This window comes from Ursus americanus, chromosome 2, assembly GCF_024610735.1.
Source record: "Ursus americanus isolate L20-20 chromosome 2, mUrsAme1.1.p, whole genome shotgun sequence".
NCBI lineage: Eukaryota > Metazoa > Chordata > Mammalia > Carnivora > Ursidae > Ursus > Ursus americanus.
This window is the reverse complement of record NC_142128.1, coordinates 46,497,560-46,514,050: the sequence shown is the minus strand read 5'-3', so window position 1 is coordinate 46,514,050 and position 16,491 is coordinate 46,497,560. Positions and strand designations below refer to the sequence as shown.

Below are 16,491 nucleotides of genomic sequence, written 5' to 3'. Positions count from 1 at the left end.
CAGCCCAAGAATGCAAGTTCCACTGGGTGCTCTGCAGTGTAGATAACCCCGGAGGCTTTGCAAGTCAAGCAGGACACTGAAGAAATGAGAATCAGGGCCATCTTTGGGGGCTCTCTGCTCTTCCTTTGTAATCAGCTGATGCTCACCCACGTAGGGCTATACTGTCAACAACAGGAAACACTGTACAGTTGGGTGGGTTTTTCTGGTCAGCACTGCAAGGCCCCCCATCTAAATGAGCAGTTTTCAGACGAGGTCGGGCGCGTTCAGGGTGGTATGGCCGTAGACTAAATGAGCAGTTTTCAGGAGCGACAGTGCTGCAAATAGTTATTCTGACCAGATGGCCCGCTTCTTAACATGGCCATGTTGCATCTCCTTTAAATTTCTGTCCTTTCCTTCTGGACGGAAACATTGCAGTTTTGGATCCGGAGGTCGGTGATCTCTTACAGAAGCATCTTTTCCCATCTACAGTCAGCATCCGTACTAGAAGTTAATTCTGCAGTGAAAACTTTGTAGAAAGACCTTGTCGTGGAAAGAGTAGACAGTGGCTGCAGTCTGGGGACAGGACTGTCACACTTGGGCCCCCGGACATGAGCAGGGTGGGAAGTCAGTTGTGCCTGGGGCCTTCAGTTATGGGAGCACCCAGTTCATCTTCACCCCACTGGGTCACTCATCCAGGATGCAGACCATAAGGACTGAGGTCCGGGAGAAGCAGGGCACAGGCCCCTGTGGGCTCCACATGCAGCCAGCACTGAGCATGTGGCTTCAGAGGGAAGGAGTTCGCAGAAAATCCACAGGCACTGTTGGATCTTGTGTCTTACCTATCATCCCTCTTTCCTGAACATACCTCCACCCCCTGGTTGCCTGTGATATGTGGCTTTGTTTCTTTCTCTCTACTTTGTCTCCTGTTGCTTCCTTTGTGGCTTTAAAGGATGAGTGGCAACGTGGCATAGTGGAAGGAATGTGGTTTTTAAAACCAGGAGAGACTTCATTTCCAATCCCAGCTCTGGCATGTGCTAGTTGTAAGTTCTTGGGCAAGTTCCTTCATCTTCTGTGCCAATTTCTTTATCTGGAACACATGAATAATGGTGCATATGTCAGAAGGCTGCCGTAAAGCCTAGTGAGCTAATGCTCGTAAATGCTTAGCCCAGTCTGGCAGAGGTTAAGTCTTCAACACGCGTCAGCTGTTAGGAAGTGAACTGAGGGCCGGATTCTCTGCTGGCATTGGTGTGCAGACCACACCAAATGGGTATGATGGAGCGAAACAGGCTATAGATCCAATAGGGTAAACAAAACACCGGAAAGTGGTCTACCTTTCTAACGAGAACAGTTAGATACGTTGCAGAGTATGTGAGAGAAGAGCCCTCTGTTCGTGGCACCGTGTGAGATTCATTCCAAATGTCAGCTGTGGTTCTCCTTCGAGATCTGCAAATTGGCTTTACCCATACCGCACATACAGAGGGAAGTTCCAGGGGACAATCCCATGGGATTTGGTGGGGTAGGGGGAAGATGGATTTCCCTGTTCACCTCTGGACTCTTTGGTTTTGAATCATCCTGCTTTACTGTCTGCGTGCTGTTCTCACCAGTTCCACGGCAAGCATCCCCCCGTTCCTTTTCTCCCTGAACAAAGCTGTGTGAGCAGCAGGCTTTCACTGAAGGTTTGGGACGATAAAGAGGATTTACATTTGACAGCTCCAGCACCCAGAGACCAAGCCTTGTGGCTCAGTCCCACTTTCTTTTCTGCTGCTCAGCCCATCCTCCGATGTCAGCTAACCTTCTCGGCAGAAGAGGGAAAGACATGTACTTTTGCCTCTAAGAGAACCCTCATGTTCTTAATTTTGTGTTTCCATATCTGACGCCACAGGCCAACTGTGAGCTCCATCAGGGCAGGACCTACATGGGATGTGTGTGTCTGGAGGTGGAACAGTATGGTGGCCAAGAGTCCACGGGCTGTAGCTAGATTGCTTGGGTCCAGATCCTGGGTATTCTTCCTAATCATGTAACCGTGATAGGGACCGGGTTGTTGGGAAGACTGAAATAAGAGAGCAGGACTAGTGAGCCTAGAGCGGTGTTTGAGGCATCCGCTGGGCGCGCAGGGAATGCTTGCATGAATCACCCCGGATGGGCTCTGCTGTCGGTCTGCAGTGATGAGCTTCATGCACAGTGACAGTGACATTGGTCATTTCAAGCTGGGAAGACGCCTGTGGTGTGATTGAGTAACCCAGCTTCCCGATGTAGAAGGACAAAGTAGGAGTTCTTAGACTAATTTTCCCCTTGGTTAAGATTGTAGTTGAAATATTTGGACACGATAAAGGGAACTTTTATTTAACCAGGCTGGGGGTGGGGGGAAGAGTGGAAAGGAGTTCTGTTGTTTTCATCTAAACAGTAACAGGCCACAAGCCATTTTAGGTTTCCCTTCTCATTATTAATCTCTTCACATTCAAGATTTATTTTGGGTCTTTTTTCCCCTCTATATACAGAACAAAATAAAGCAAGTTTAAAAATTCTTTATTTGAATCTTAGACAAAGAACAAGTATTGCATTGTAAAGAATTGCTTAAAACCGTGTAAGTTTGTTGTCATGGTTTCTTTATGCATCGTAAACCAACGCAACTACTACAGGAGAGAATGATACCTTGTTCCCCCTCATCTTTAACTTAATTTATCATCATGCAATCTTAGAAGGAAAACCCTGGTGAAAGGCTTGGTGGACCTATCTCCTCTGGCTCTAATGGCTCCACAGGTGAAGCATGGTGGATCTTAGCCCAACCACACTTGCCAACATGATGAGAAACAAGAAATTGGAGCCTTAAGACCAGTAGTACCTGGTAGCTTTCATCTAAAGTTCTCTTTCCCCCTCTTAACCAGATGGCTGACCTGGAAATCAGGGCTGAGTGTGAGTTGAATGGTCCAACAGACACTGACTGTGAAAGTCAACCTGCCGGTCTATCTCTGGGGTTACCCCCCTGGTTGGGGGGGGGGCTAGATCAAGCCTCCTAGTTTAACTAGTGGTCACCTACGGTGCTGGGCACCAGCAGCAAAGCAGTGTGTGCTGTCTGCTGACCTTGGCAAGTGACAGACTATGATTTATGTACTCCTTGGTTCCCCAAACTAATATAATTAAGTGTCTTAACATGCTGTGCCTCTAACGCTTAAAGCCTGCAAACCGTTATGTCGAGACCAGCGTCCACTATTGGGCAGTGGCTAGCCATGACATGATTCATACACGGGACCAAATTTCCTGATCAAGATGGCTTTGTCATTCTTTTCCTAACCTGACAGATAACAGCTATTAGAACAGTCTGCTCAAAGCTCTAGACTTATCTAAAATAAACTTTGTTTTAAGCTTAGTCACTAAAAATATAAGTTAACAGGTTACACTCTGATTTCTATTTTCAGGGAGGAGAAAACGGCATTTCTTTTATGTGCATAGTTCGATCTGGACTCGAGCAACATCTGTTTGGGTAGTCCAGTATTCTGTTCTCCTAGAAAATTAAAAATCAAACACAACCCCTGGGGGTGGGGGACACAGAAGTTGCCTTAGTAGTAGGAATGAGAATTTCTCACGTTTCCTTTTTTTAGGCTTTATTCTTGTTTTTAAGGTATGTAATATAATTAGTGCTCATATTAGCAGCAAAAATCCTAATTTCTGTAAATTAGAATGACTCAGGAGGGGCAAAAATAACATTATGTAACATAAAAATGTGGGGTCCAGAAGTGGTGATAAGCATCTGTTGATTATAGCGTTAAGCAGTCTTGAGAGGTTAATGCACATGAAACGGCCAATAGGATGAGAGGCTTCATTCAAACTTCAGTTCCTGGGTATCTGCTGCCGGAGCCGAGTCGGCCCGTTGGGGTGCAGTGGAACGGGCTTCGCTGGGTGGAAAGCGTCCCATGAGGTCAGGCTGCAGGGGACATGGGGTCTGACTCTGGCTCGTCGGGAAAAAGGGGTGACTTCTAGGTAGCTGAAAGTAGAAGTCGCTTAGAAACTTTTCAGTGTTCCAAAGTCAAATATGGGTTTTTCCCTGTGCTATTTTTCCGCCAAGTTTCACAACCTGAGCTGAGTGAGAGGGCAAGAGCCAGAAAGTAGTGCAAACGTTGCAGGGAGCTGGAGAGAAGTCCGATTTCCATCGCCCCAAAGGCCGCAGCCACGGCCGTCTCATCAGGTCACGGCTATGCCGATGGGGGCTCACGCCCAGGGGTGAGGAGGTAAGAGTCAAGCCAGGAAGATCTGTCGGGACAGTGTCTCTTTAAAAATGATAGAAAATCAGTTGAATCCCAAGTTGTCTGTTTCTAAGTAATGTTTATTCAGAACACTCAAGAATGACTCATTGCTGCTTTCAAATACCTCCGTGTCTGTTTCTTGCTCACAAGAAAAGGCAAAGACATGCCAACTTGTGCTGCAGCCTGTAGTCATTTAGAAAAAAGTTCAAAGATGTTCTGAGATTCTGTAATTACGTTTTGGTTTCTTTGTTTTTGTTTTTTTCCTTGTGAAAAGATAAACCTCACCCAATAATGTAATGGAAAGCTTCTAAATAACAAGCATGGCAAGCTTTTGAGTCAAGATGATCCTTTTACAAATCCCAACTTTGGAAAGAGGCCATTCACTACCAGGCTGACGGAGCTGTGTGTTCTGCTGGGGGAATGAACCCCGTGGGGAGGAGCCCTGATGCCTGATTCAGTAGTTAGCACGAGGAACCATCCGCTGCCATGAAAGCTCAGCATGTGGGGCTCACAAGCAGGTGGGGGAACCGGCCCGGCCGTGCCTGCCATCACTTCCTGGGGGAGGCAGCGCGGCAGGACAAAGGGAACAGAGTCCTCTATGCTATGGGTGGACTTGCGTCCTCTGGTTTATCTAATTATCCCACAAGCTTGCAAAATCCCACTTAATAAAAACTTAATGAAGATATAGATGCATATCCCTGTCATTCCTGGCTGCAATCCGCAAAAGGTGATTTCATCCTAAAACTAAACCCAAACAGCAGCTTAATTTGTTCATCAGGCATAGCCACTTTCTCCTTCCCATCAGGTCTAACTGGTGCAAGCACAGACCTTACATCAAAACCACTGTGGGGCCCAGGAATTAGTAAGAGCTTTGTCAGCAATTACAAAAGTAGAATACTTCGCAGCTGTCATTCTCTCCCTTCCTGAGACTTCACCCTGAGGAGAAGCCTGCTCCCTCATCTCAAAACGATCACCTCAAGAGCAGGTAACTGGTGGAGAGCCGGCGCAGCTCTCAGGCTGCTGTGGGCAGTCAGGACCCCTTACTCTTGGCACCTGCAGCCCCACCTGCGTCCCCGCCTGCAGGAGAGGCATCCAGGTGGGCTCCATTACAGCCACCATTGGTCAGACCCGTCAGGGAAGCTGGGATGGAGGGTGAAGACTGAGAAGCCCGTGGGGCAGTCTGTGGGTGTGAGTCCGTGCACGGGAGAGGAAGCACCATCTGGGCCCACATCCGCTGTGACAGCTCCAACAGCTCTAGCAGGCTATCAGCTTGGGAACGACCATGTCACCTTGCCACTGGCCGTGGCCGCTTGCTTGGCTGGTGTGCACACCAGACGGAAGGCGCTGGGACGGGAGGAGACACTCCGAGAGAAGGCTGTCCTGCCATGTGCAGGTCTTGTCCATTAGGGGAGGAGCGCCCCAGGGAAGGCGGTTCCTGGGTGGACGTCACCCAGGACAGCAGCCGCAGCAGGGGCAGGGCCACCCGGGCTCTCAGAAGCTTGTTAACGCGGCCAAAGCCCAGATTTCCAGGGACCTGGGGAGCAGAGTGCCCCGTCAGCCACACGAAGTTACACGGATCTCCTCGGAGCGCAGCTGATAAGCTTGGGCAGAGAGGCGCCACTATCCAGACATGGATGCCTGAGTGATTCTTCAGAATTATTTAGGACCCAGACCGACCCTTGCGGGCAGAAGGAGTCGGCCGCAGGGCACCCCGCAGGACTTGCACCGGCGGTCTCTCCTCCTCCGGCTTAGAGCAATGGGAGGCCGGAGTGGGACTGGAAGGGAAGAACGCCGGCCCAGGCAAGTGGACAAGGTTAAGAAGCCATGACAGCAGAATAAGTTCTAGAGAGAACGTACGAAGTTTCACAGGAGAATAGGAAGACTCCCTTTAGAAACCGAAGGCAGAACATCAGGGAGGAGAGGAAAGTAGTCAAAGTACAGTAAGATATGATGGAATGCAATAGGGCTATTTTTCTTTCTTTTCTTTCTCTCTCCCTCTCTCTTTTTCCATGGGAGGATAAAAAAGCTAATTCCTTCAGTATTTTCACTGGAAAAACAGAAAATTATTGCTGTATTGTGCGATGCGCTCCCCGAACAGGAATCCAAGCTTGCCTGTCTACAGAGTCTTAAGGAATAAATACTTATCAATTCTCATGAGAAAAAACCCTCTTGTTAACATCACCCTGCGTGTTCCTGGGCCAAATTCGGTATCGTCGTATTAGAAGGTGTGTCGTGGTGGGGATTCAAAGCAACCTGAAGGCTTTGTGCCGGGTTCCTTGCAGACCTGCACCAAACGAGTGACGAGAACACATAAGCACAGATGCCAACACTCCGTGGCCTCTGGACAAATGGCTGCTGTGGCTTTGGTCTTCCACTCCAGTCACATCAAAACCTGCAGCGTCTTAAACGTGTGTTAACAGAGCTGGCTCCTCTTTCCATGGCCCAGCGCGGACCCTGCTCTTCCCTGACATTCTCTCCACCCTGCTGCCCCCCTCCCCCCACGGGCACCCGGGTCAGGTGGGAGCCACAATTCCCAGGCAAAGACCAACTTTACCCAATGGGGGTTTTTCCCTTTTACCTAAAGCTCTCAATTGTCTTGACTCTTTTTTGGGATGTTTTTGGCTGTTCTGGTTTTGAAATCTGTTTCCAATAAGCACAATATCCACAATGGATTTGCATTAAGTTAATAAATACTCTAATTGCTGGAAACATGGGTGTGCTGTACAGCTGTAAATAAAAACCTCTTTATCAATAAGTGAAATGGCAGAGAAGGGAGGATCTTATTTTAAAGATGACTATTTAAACACAAAAGAAATACAGAAGGAAAAGCAACTTAGAAAGGTACAGAAAAAATCGACACCAGGCAGCAACGGAGGATGCAGGCAACGTTTGCCGTCAGAGAAAGGCTGCTTCCCTTGTGTCTGAGTATCAGTGCTTTCCGAGTAGAAGGGCAGATGGTGAAAAACAACTTTCTCGCTATTCCTCGAACCCTACCGCGAGGCAGCTCTCTGCCAGCCACCAAGAAGGTGGACAGGAACAGGTCTCTCCCCTGCTCTCCAGCTTGGCAGAGTCCCACCGTGTTTTCCAGTGCAGCCGGAGAGGCTACTGTACAGACTCCGGGATGGTGCTGACAACGTGAGCTGCCTCGGGGGCTGCTGGCGGGGAGCCGAAGAAGGTGTTGGTTTGATTCCTCTGCTGCTCTCGGAGATAAGGAGGAACCGACGAGCTCTTGATGTGGAGGATCCTGGTGTCCATCACCTGACAGTCAATCTGCATCATCACTTCGTAATCCTGCCCATTGATCACGTTCTCTGTGAGGACGGAGACACACAAGGAATAAATATTCACCAGCATGTGCAATTCTACCATAAGCTTCAGTCTCAGACCTAAATAAGTTTTATGGGTGTGAACCGTCAACAGGCTTTCAAGGCAACAGAGGGGCTCCCTCCGTCACTAAGGAGAGCTACAGTGGGACTCGGTGCTGGGAGGGTCTGTCCTCGATTCCAGCTCCCAGACAACCTCCATCGGCCCAGTAAGATCTTAGAGGAGTGGCAGAGTTCTCCCCAGAGTATCTGTCCACAGACACCCTGTGAGGATTTCTGCAGTGGGTAGAGGGAAGAGCGCCTAAGTCCCTCTGCCCTTCAACAATGGGAAGGAATACTTGTCAGAAGATCCAACCTACCATGTGCATGGTAGGGAGACCTGGCCGAGACCGCTTGTCTCCCATTCATCAGCCATGTTTCTGATTTCCCTAAGACAGTCCCAGCTACAAATTTAAAGGTTGGCCTTAGCAGTATAAAGTACAGTGAAGACCGACAACAAGGTGCAGACGTGACAATGAAGCTCTTGCCCAGAGGGAAGTGTGTGATTCTAGAGTTCTTGATTCCAGGTACAAGAAACAAGGACATTTCCGATTTGGGACTAGAGGGAGTGCTACAGGACTTGCAGGTAAACTAGAGGCTAGTTGCAGAGGGAACAGGAAAACCACAAAAGGTCGTGCTCACTTACCACGTCTGCGGGAACTCATCACAAGTTTAACACACACATGCCCTTACTTCCTGAGAGGATGAACATTCTTTATTTTAAGGGAGGGCCAAATTGTTTCCTGATTTGTAATTCTGGGTAGTCATTTTCCAACTTTCATTGTAGTCAATGAAACTTGGGCATAAGACTGAAGAGAGGATTGTAAGTAGACAGTCTCTCCAAGCCCAGCCGGACATTCACAGCAGTGCAGTTAGGAGGTGTGTGAACGCGGAATAATGCTGGCATCTCTGTTTGTATGTCCCCCGCGAATCCGGAGCTCGGAGTGGGGACCAGGCGAAGGCCCAGTCTTACTGAGTGTTTATGAAGATGATATATAGCCAACTAATGACTTTTAAAATTAAACATCTGGCTTCTCTAGGACCAAGAATTGAATTTAAAAGTAGAATTCTGTTTTTTTGTTTTTACTTCAACACTGTACATGCCAAGTATTATAAATCTAGAGGAAGAAAATCCAAAGTTTGACATTTGATCTTCAGATTCCATTGTTATGTTTGGGAAAATTGAGCCATGGAGTGTGTCACAGTTTAGGACTTACGGAAATCCTCTAATCCAGTGGGTCTTAAATTAGGGTCTAATGCACAGACTTTAGGGAGTCTGTAAGTTCCCTGAAATTGCATGCGAAGTTGTATTTGTGTGCTCATTTTTCTGGCGAGGAGCCCCATCAGATTCTCAAAGGGGTGAATGACTTCCTAGAAGTTGAAAACTATTGGATCTAATAACCTATCAATTTTAAGTTCCTTGAGCAGATGTTATAATCTGTGTTAAAGCCAATGGAAGACATCATTCCTCCACTTCTACTGGTTGGCTATCTGCTCTAATTTTTAAAATAGTCTCAGTTGATGATTAATTTCTCATTATAAGTCTTATAAATCTCTTCTACAGTTGAAGCTAATTTCCTTCTTTCCCAGCCTTACTAGAGATCAAGAACAGCTGGTTGCTCCTGTGCATGAACTAACCCTGTCTATTCTTTAAGACCATTGCTGTGGACACTTCAATTTTATGAGTCCTACCAAAATGCAATGAAAATTAAGTCATTTGCTACTGAGGTATAACTGATATAAAATATTATTTTAGTTTCAGGTGTACAACTTGGTGATTCGACATTTATATACATTGCAAAATGATCACCACAGTAACTCTAGTTATCATGTGTCACCATACAAAGTTAATACAGTATTATTGATTATATTCCCCATGCTGTACATTAAAACCACACGACTTGTTTTACAACTACAAGTTTGTACTTCTTGATCCCTTTACCACTTTGCTCCCTACTCCAGCCCACTTCCCCCTCTGGCAATGGGCAATCTGTTCTCCATGAGTCTGGATTTGGTTTTATTTTTTAGATTCCACATATAAGTGAAATCATGAGGTATATGTCTTTGTGTCTGCTTACATAACTTAGCATAACATCCATTAGGTCTAGCCATGTTGCAAAAGGCAAGATTTCATTCTTTTTTGTGGTTGAATACTATTCCATTGTATATACATACACACGCACACAAGCCCCATCTTTACCCATTCATCTATCAATGGGCAAGAAGGTAGTTTCCGTATCTTGGCTACTGTAAATAATGCCGCAGTGCACACTGGGGTGCTTATATCTTTTCAAATGAGTGTTTTCAGTTTCTATAGATAGATAACCAGTAGTGGAATTGCTGGATTATACGGCACTTCTGTTTTTAGTTTTTCGAGGAACTTCTATGGCCTTTTCCACAATGGCTGCACCAATTTACATTCCCCATACATGAGGGTTCTTTTCCTCCATGTCCTTGCCAATACCTGTTGTTTCTTGTCATTTTGGTAACAGCCATTCTGACAGGTGTGAGGTGGTATCTCGTTGTGGTTTTGATTTTCATTTCTCTCATGATTAGTGACATTGAGTAGCTTTTCATGTGCCTGTTGGCCATCTGGATGTCTTTGGGAAAATGTCTATTTAGATCCTCTGCCCATTTTTTTTTTTACATGACTTAGTTAATATAACATCTTGAGGGAGTCAAATTTTAACATCTGAACTGAGATTTCATTGCTACTATGATAACGAATAACGGCCCCACTTGATGTTTGTTTTACTGCTCTGCCCATTTTTTAATTGGATTTTTCTGTTACTGAGTTTGAGTTCTTTATATATTTTGGATATGAACACTACTGGATGTATGATTTGCAAGTATCTTCCCCCATTGGGTAGGTGCCTTTTCATTTTGTTGAGAGTTTCTTTACTGTGCAGAGCTTTTTAAGTTTGATGTAGTTCAGTTTGCTTATTTTTGCTTTTTTCCTGTTGCCTTTGGAGTCAGATCCAAGAAATGTCACTGAGATGGATGTCAAGGAATTTACCACCTATGTTTTCTTCCAGGAGTTTTATGGTTCCAGGTCTTCAAGTCTTTAATGCACTTTGAGTTAATTTTTCTATATGGTATAAAATAATGGTCCAGTTTCATTCTTCTGTGTGTAGCGATCTAGTTTTCCCAACACCATTTACTGTCTCTTCTCCCTTGTGTATTCTTGCTTTGTCAAAAACTGATGAACCATATACATGAAGGTTTGTATCTGGGCTTTCGATTCTATACCACTGATCTTGGTGTTGTTCTGCTACTGCGATACTGTTTTGATTACTATAGCTTTGTGTTCCAGTTTAAAATTAGGGAGCATGAGGCTTTGGTCTTTCTCAAGACTGCTTTGAGTATTCAGGGTCTTCTGTGGTTCCACATAAATGGTAGAATTACTTGTTCTAGTTCTGTGAAAAATGCTGTTGGTATTTTGATTAGAATGGCAGTAAATGCGGAGGATGCTTTGTTAGTATAAATATTTTACAATATGAATTCTTCCAATCCATGAACATGAAATATCTTTCTGTTTATATCTTCTTCAGTTTCTTTCATTAATGGCTTATAGTTTTGAGTATACAGGTCTTTCACCTCCTTGGTTAAATTTATTCTAAGGTGTTTTATTCTTATTGATATAACTGTAATTGGAATTATTTTCTTGATTTCCCTGACAGTTCATTATTCATGTATAGAAACAACAGATTTTCGTATATTGATTTTGTATCCTACAACTTCACTGGATTCATCAATACTAATCCTTTTTCTGTGGAGTCTTCAGGGTTTTCTATTTTTTAGTATTATGTCATCTGCAAATAATGATAGTTCTTTCTCTCCAATTTGTATGCCTTTTATTTCTTGTCTGACTGCTGTGGCTACAACTTCCAATACTACGCTGAATAGAAGTGGTGAGAGTGTTCATCCCTGTTCTTAGAGGAAAAGCTTTCAGCTCTTCACCACTGAATATGATGTCAGCTGTGGGTTTGTCATATATGGCCTTTATTATGTTGAGGTGTGCTTTTTTTTCCCCAAAAAATATTTTTAAAAATATTTATTTTAGAGAGAGAGCGCTCACGAGTGCGGGGAGAGGGGTAGTAGGGGAGGGAAAGAGGGAATCCCAAGCAGACTCCATGCTGAGTGTGGAGCTTCACCTGGTGCTCCATCCCACAACCCTGAGATCATGACCCAAGCCAAAATCAAAAGTCGAACACTCAACCAACTGATCCACCCAGGTGCCCCTTTCTTTTCAAATTTTTATTTAAATTCTAGTTAGTTAACATATAGTATAATACTGGTTTCAGGAGAATTTAGTGATTCATCACTTACATGTAACACCCAGTAAGGTATGCTCTTTCCATACCTACTTTGTTTAGAGTTTTTATAAGTGGATGTTTGATTTTGTCCAGTGCTTTTACTGCATCTTTTGAGATGATCATATGATTTTTATCTTTCCTTTTGTCAATGTGGTGTATCCTGTTGATTAATTTGTGATTGTTGAACCATCCTTGCATCCCTGGAATGACTCCCACTTGATTGTACTGTATGACCATTTTAATGTATTGTTGAATTTGGTTTGCTAAAATTTTGTTAAGGATTTTTACATCAACATTCATCAGAGATATTGTCTTGGAATTTTCTTTTTTTGTGGTGTCTTTGGTTTGGGTATCTGGGTAATGTTGGCCATGTAAAATGAGTTTGAAAGCTCTCCTCCTCTTCAATTTGTTGGAAGAGTTTGAGAAAGATGGTATTAAATCTTTAAATATTTGGTAGAATTCACCAGTAAAGCCGTCTGGCCCTGGACTTCCGCTTGTTTGGAGGTTTTTGATTATTGATTCAATCTTAATAATCTATTCAGACTTTCTATTTCTTTGTAGCTCAGTCTTGGAAAATTGTATTTCTATAAATTTATCCCTTTCTTCTAGATTGTCCTATTTGTTGGCATATAATTGTTCATAGTATTCTCTTATGATCCTTTGTATTTCTGTGGAATCAGTTTAACTTTCATTTCTGAAATTATTTGAGCCCTCTCTTGGTGAGTCTAGCTAAAGGTTTATTTTGTTTATCTTTTCAAAGAACTACCTCTTAGTTTCACTGATCTTTCCTATTATCTTTTTAGTCTCTATTTCATTTATTTCTCCTCTGTTCTTTATTTCCGTCCTTCTATTAACTTTGTACTTTGTTCTTTTTCTAGTTTTTTTAGGTATAAAGTTAAGTTGTTTGAGATGTTTCTTGAAATAAGCCTGTATTGTTATGAACGTCCCTCTTTTGCCCATCTCATGGATTTTACATTTATTTTCATTTGTTTCTAGGTATTTTTTAATTTCACCTTTGATTTCTTCTGTGACCCAGTAGCTGTTCAGTAATGTGTTGTTTAATCTCCACGTATTTGTAGTTTTTCTAGTTTTCTTCTTGTAATTGATTTCTAATTTCACACTATTGTGGTCAGAAAAGATGCCTGAAAGGATTTCATCCTTCTTGAATTTACTGAGACCTGTTTTGTGGCCTAATATGTGATTTATCCTGGAGAATGTTCCAGATGTACTGGAGAAGAATGTTTATTCTGCTGCTTTTGGACGTAATGTTCTGTATGTATCAAGTACATCTGGTTTAGTGTGTCATTTAAGGCTGATGTTTCTTTATTGATTTTCAGTCCGGATCTATCCATCAATGTAAGTATTGCTGTCAGTTTCTCTCTTTTGGTTGGTTAACAGTCACTTTGTGTAATTTTGGTGCACCTACGCTGGGTGCATATATATTTATAAATGTTTTATCTCCATGCTAGATTGACCCCCTTTATCATTATGTACTTCCCCTCTTTGCCTTTCATTAGTCTTCAGCCACTCCGTGTCTTTTGATTGGAGAATTTATAGTCTGTTTACATTTATTTTTTTTTTATTTTTATAACTTTTTAAAAAAATTTATTTATTTGAAAGAGAGCACAAGCAGGGAGAGCGGCAGGCAGAGGGAGAAGCAGGCTCTCTGCTGAGCAGGGAGCCTGATGCGGCACTCGATTCCAGAACCTGGGGATCATGACCTTAGCCGAAGGCAGATGCCCAACCAAGTGAGCCTCCCAGGCGTCCCTATCTGTTTACATTTAAAGTAACTATTGATAGGTATGTACTTATTGCCATTTTGTTAACTGTTTAACATTATCCTATGTAATTAACAGTCTAAGTTGATAGCAACTTAAATTTGAAATTTGTCTTGGATGTCACATTTTACTTTTTTTTTTTTAATTTTATTTATTTATTTGACAGAGAGACAGCCAGCGAGAGAGGGAACACAAGCAGGGGGAGTGGGAGAGGAAGAAGCAGGCTCCCAGCAGAGGAGCCTGACGTGGGGCTCGATCCCATAACGCCGGGATCACGCCCTGAGCTGAAGGCAGACGCTTAACGACTGCGCTACTCAGGCGCCCCACATTTTACATGTTTTTATGTATTCCTTAACTATTGTAGTTTTAGTTGATTTTACTACTTTTGTGTTTTAGGTCCATGCTGGCTTTTTAAGTAAATAATCCAGTATTTTTACTATAGATTTAGCTTTTCTGGTGAGATTTTTATTTTCATAGGTTTTCTTGTTATTAGTGCCATTTCTTTTCAGTGTAAAGAAGTCCCTTTAACATTTCTTGAAAGGCTGGTTGAGTAGAGATGAACTGCTTTAGCTTTTGTCTGGAAAGTTCTTTAGCTCTCCTTCAATTCTGAACAATAACCTTGCTGGGTAGAGTACTCTGGGTTGGAAGTTCTTTCCTTTCAGCACTTGGAATATGTCATGCCATTCACTTTTGCTCTGCAAGGTTCCCACTGAAAAATCTGAAAGCCTTATGGGGTTCCCCCTGTACATGACAATTTATTTTTCCCTTGCTGCTTTTAAGGGTCTAATTATAATGTGTCTTGGTGTGGATCTCTTTGGGTTCATCTTTTTTGGAACTCTCTGGAATTACTGGACCTGGATGTCTGTTTCCCTCCATAGAGAGAGTTTTCTGCCCCTCTCTTTCTTCTTCTGGGAATGCTATAAAGTGAATGTAATTCTCCTTGATGTCCTTTTGGTCTCTTAAAGATTTTTTCTTTTGGCCGCTCTGTCTGGGTGAGTTCCATTGGTTTGTCCTCCAGCTCGTTGATCCTTTTAATGTTTTACCCAGCCTGCTGTTGAACCCCTGTAGTGTATTTTTCAGTTATTTTGTTCTTCAGCTCTGTCAATTTCTATTTGTTAATTTCTTATATTTTCTTTCTTTTTGTTGAAGTTCTGTGTTCATCCATTCTTCCTCTGAGTTTGGTAATCATCTTTATTGACCATTATTTTAAATTCTTGATCAGATTACTTATTTCTGTATCATTAAAGTCTTTTTCTGAGGTTTTGTCTTGTTCTTTCATCTGGAACATATTTCTCTGTTCCCTCATTTTACTTGATTCTTTGTGTTTCTGCATATTAGGCAAAGTAGCTATGTCTCTCAGGCTTGAAGAAGTGGCCTCTGTACATGATGAACCTTCTCATTCAACCTTGCCCCAGCTCTTGATTATCTCTTGAACCTCTGTGATGGTCTAGACCACTTGATTAATTCTTGAGATGTACCTGTTGTTGAGAGTGTGCCAAGACCTGTCAGTGTTCCAGGGGTAAGAATCTTATTTAGCACCTAGTTTCAGGCAATTGAAAGCAAAATCCTTCAAGCCCACAGCTTTTAAAATATGCAAGTAGATACAATCCTGTGGGGTTACAACTGAAATCCCTGCTGGCCTCCAGACCAGGAGTCTGGAGGTGTTGCCTGGGCAACAGTTTTAATAACTGGGGCTCCAGATGAATGGATAAGTTCCTTTCTGGGAGGTCTTACAGAGCTGTAGTGAGGCCAAGGGGATGTACAAGGAGGTATCTCCCTGGCTTACATTCCCTGGAGCTCCTCATTAGCCTCTAGATGTGCGGGAAACCTGAAGCCTGTTCCTCAGGCTGAAGCTCCAGAATAGCAGGTCTCTTCTCCAGGAAGACTGAGGTTGTCTCTCCGTCTGCTGTCTCTGCAGTGCGCTAGGGGGGGGGGGGCTGCCAAGAACTGTATTCCCAACTGTACCTTCCCATGGAGCTCAGGAATGCCAGCCCCCTTGGCCACTAGGGCCAGGCAATCAAGGGGGTATCCCCTGTGTAAACTGTGTGTATCTGCTGGTTTTAACTAGGCAGGAGAAGAGTGTAGGGGGCAGGGCCTACTTGCTGGTTTTAGAAAGGCAGCAGGAAAATGAGCATGCCCATGGGCTACAGGACTGTAGCAGTAGAGTGCCTTGCCTGTGCCAGTGCACCAGCTTGAGGCCAGGAGTGGGACAATGCTGCGACCACGGACAATGCTGGCTGGTGCTCACCTACCCTGGCCAGGGAGCAGGGGAGTGCTGCAGCTGCCTGCACTCTCCTGCTTCAGCAAGGCAGGGATAGTGCTGCATCCCAGCTCACCTGGGTGCTGGCAGGGGAAGTGGAGGGGGCAAAATTGGCATCACCAGTGCTTTTCCTCCAAGGACAGTTTCAGCTGTCCCCTGCCCCTCCAGCTTTTAGACCAGCAAATGAATTTCCTTCTCAGCTAGTCTAAGCATTTTTCAAACTGCTTTTCCCCTGGGTCTTGGGGTGAGACTGTAAGTGAGCCCTTTAAAAAGAGAATCTCCATTTCTTTTTTCTTTTCTTTTAAGATTTTATTTATTTATTTGAGAGAGAGGCAGCGAGAGAGGGAGCACCAGTAGGGGGAGTGGGAGAGGGAGAAGCAGGCTTCCTGCTGCTGAGCAGGGGCCCCGATGCGGGGCTTGATCCCAGAATGCTGGGATCATGACCTGAACCTAAGGCAGACACTTAACGACTGAGCCACCCAGGCGCCCCAGGAATCTCCGTTTCTAAAGCACTTTGGGTCTCCTGGACATCAGCCCTGTTCATTTTTTAAGCCA

At 44.1% G+C, this 16,491-nt stretch overlaps 1 protein-coding gene across 3 annotated transcripts in view; it reads right to left on the bottom strand.

Moving 5' to 3' along the window:
- Window positions 1–2,488: 2,488 nt before the first annotated feature.
- Window positions 2,489–16,491, bottom strand: part of ATF6 (activating transcription factor 6) — a 198,598-nt gene continuing 184,595 nt past the window's right edge. For all 3 annotated transcript variants that reach the window (XM_087855905.1, XM_087855906.1, XM_045784291.2), the window contains exon 17: window positions 2,489–7,531. In XM_087855905.1, coding sequence (XP_087712031.1) covers window positions 7,323–7,531 — 209 coding nt within the window. In that variant the 3' untranslated portion in view covers window positions 2,489–7,322. The remainder of the gene's footprint in view (window positions 7,532–16,491) is intronic.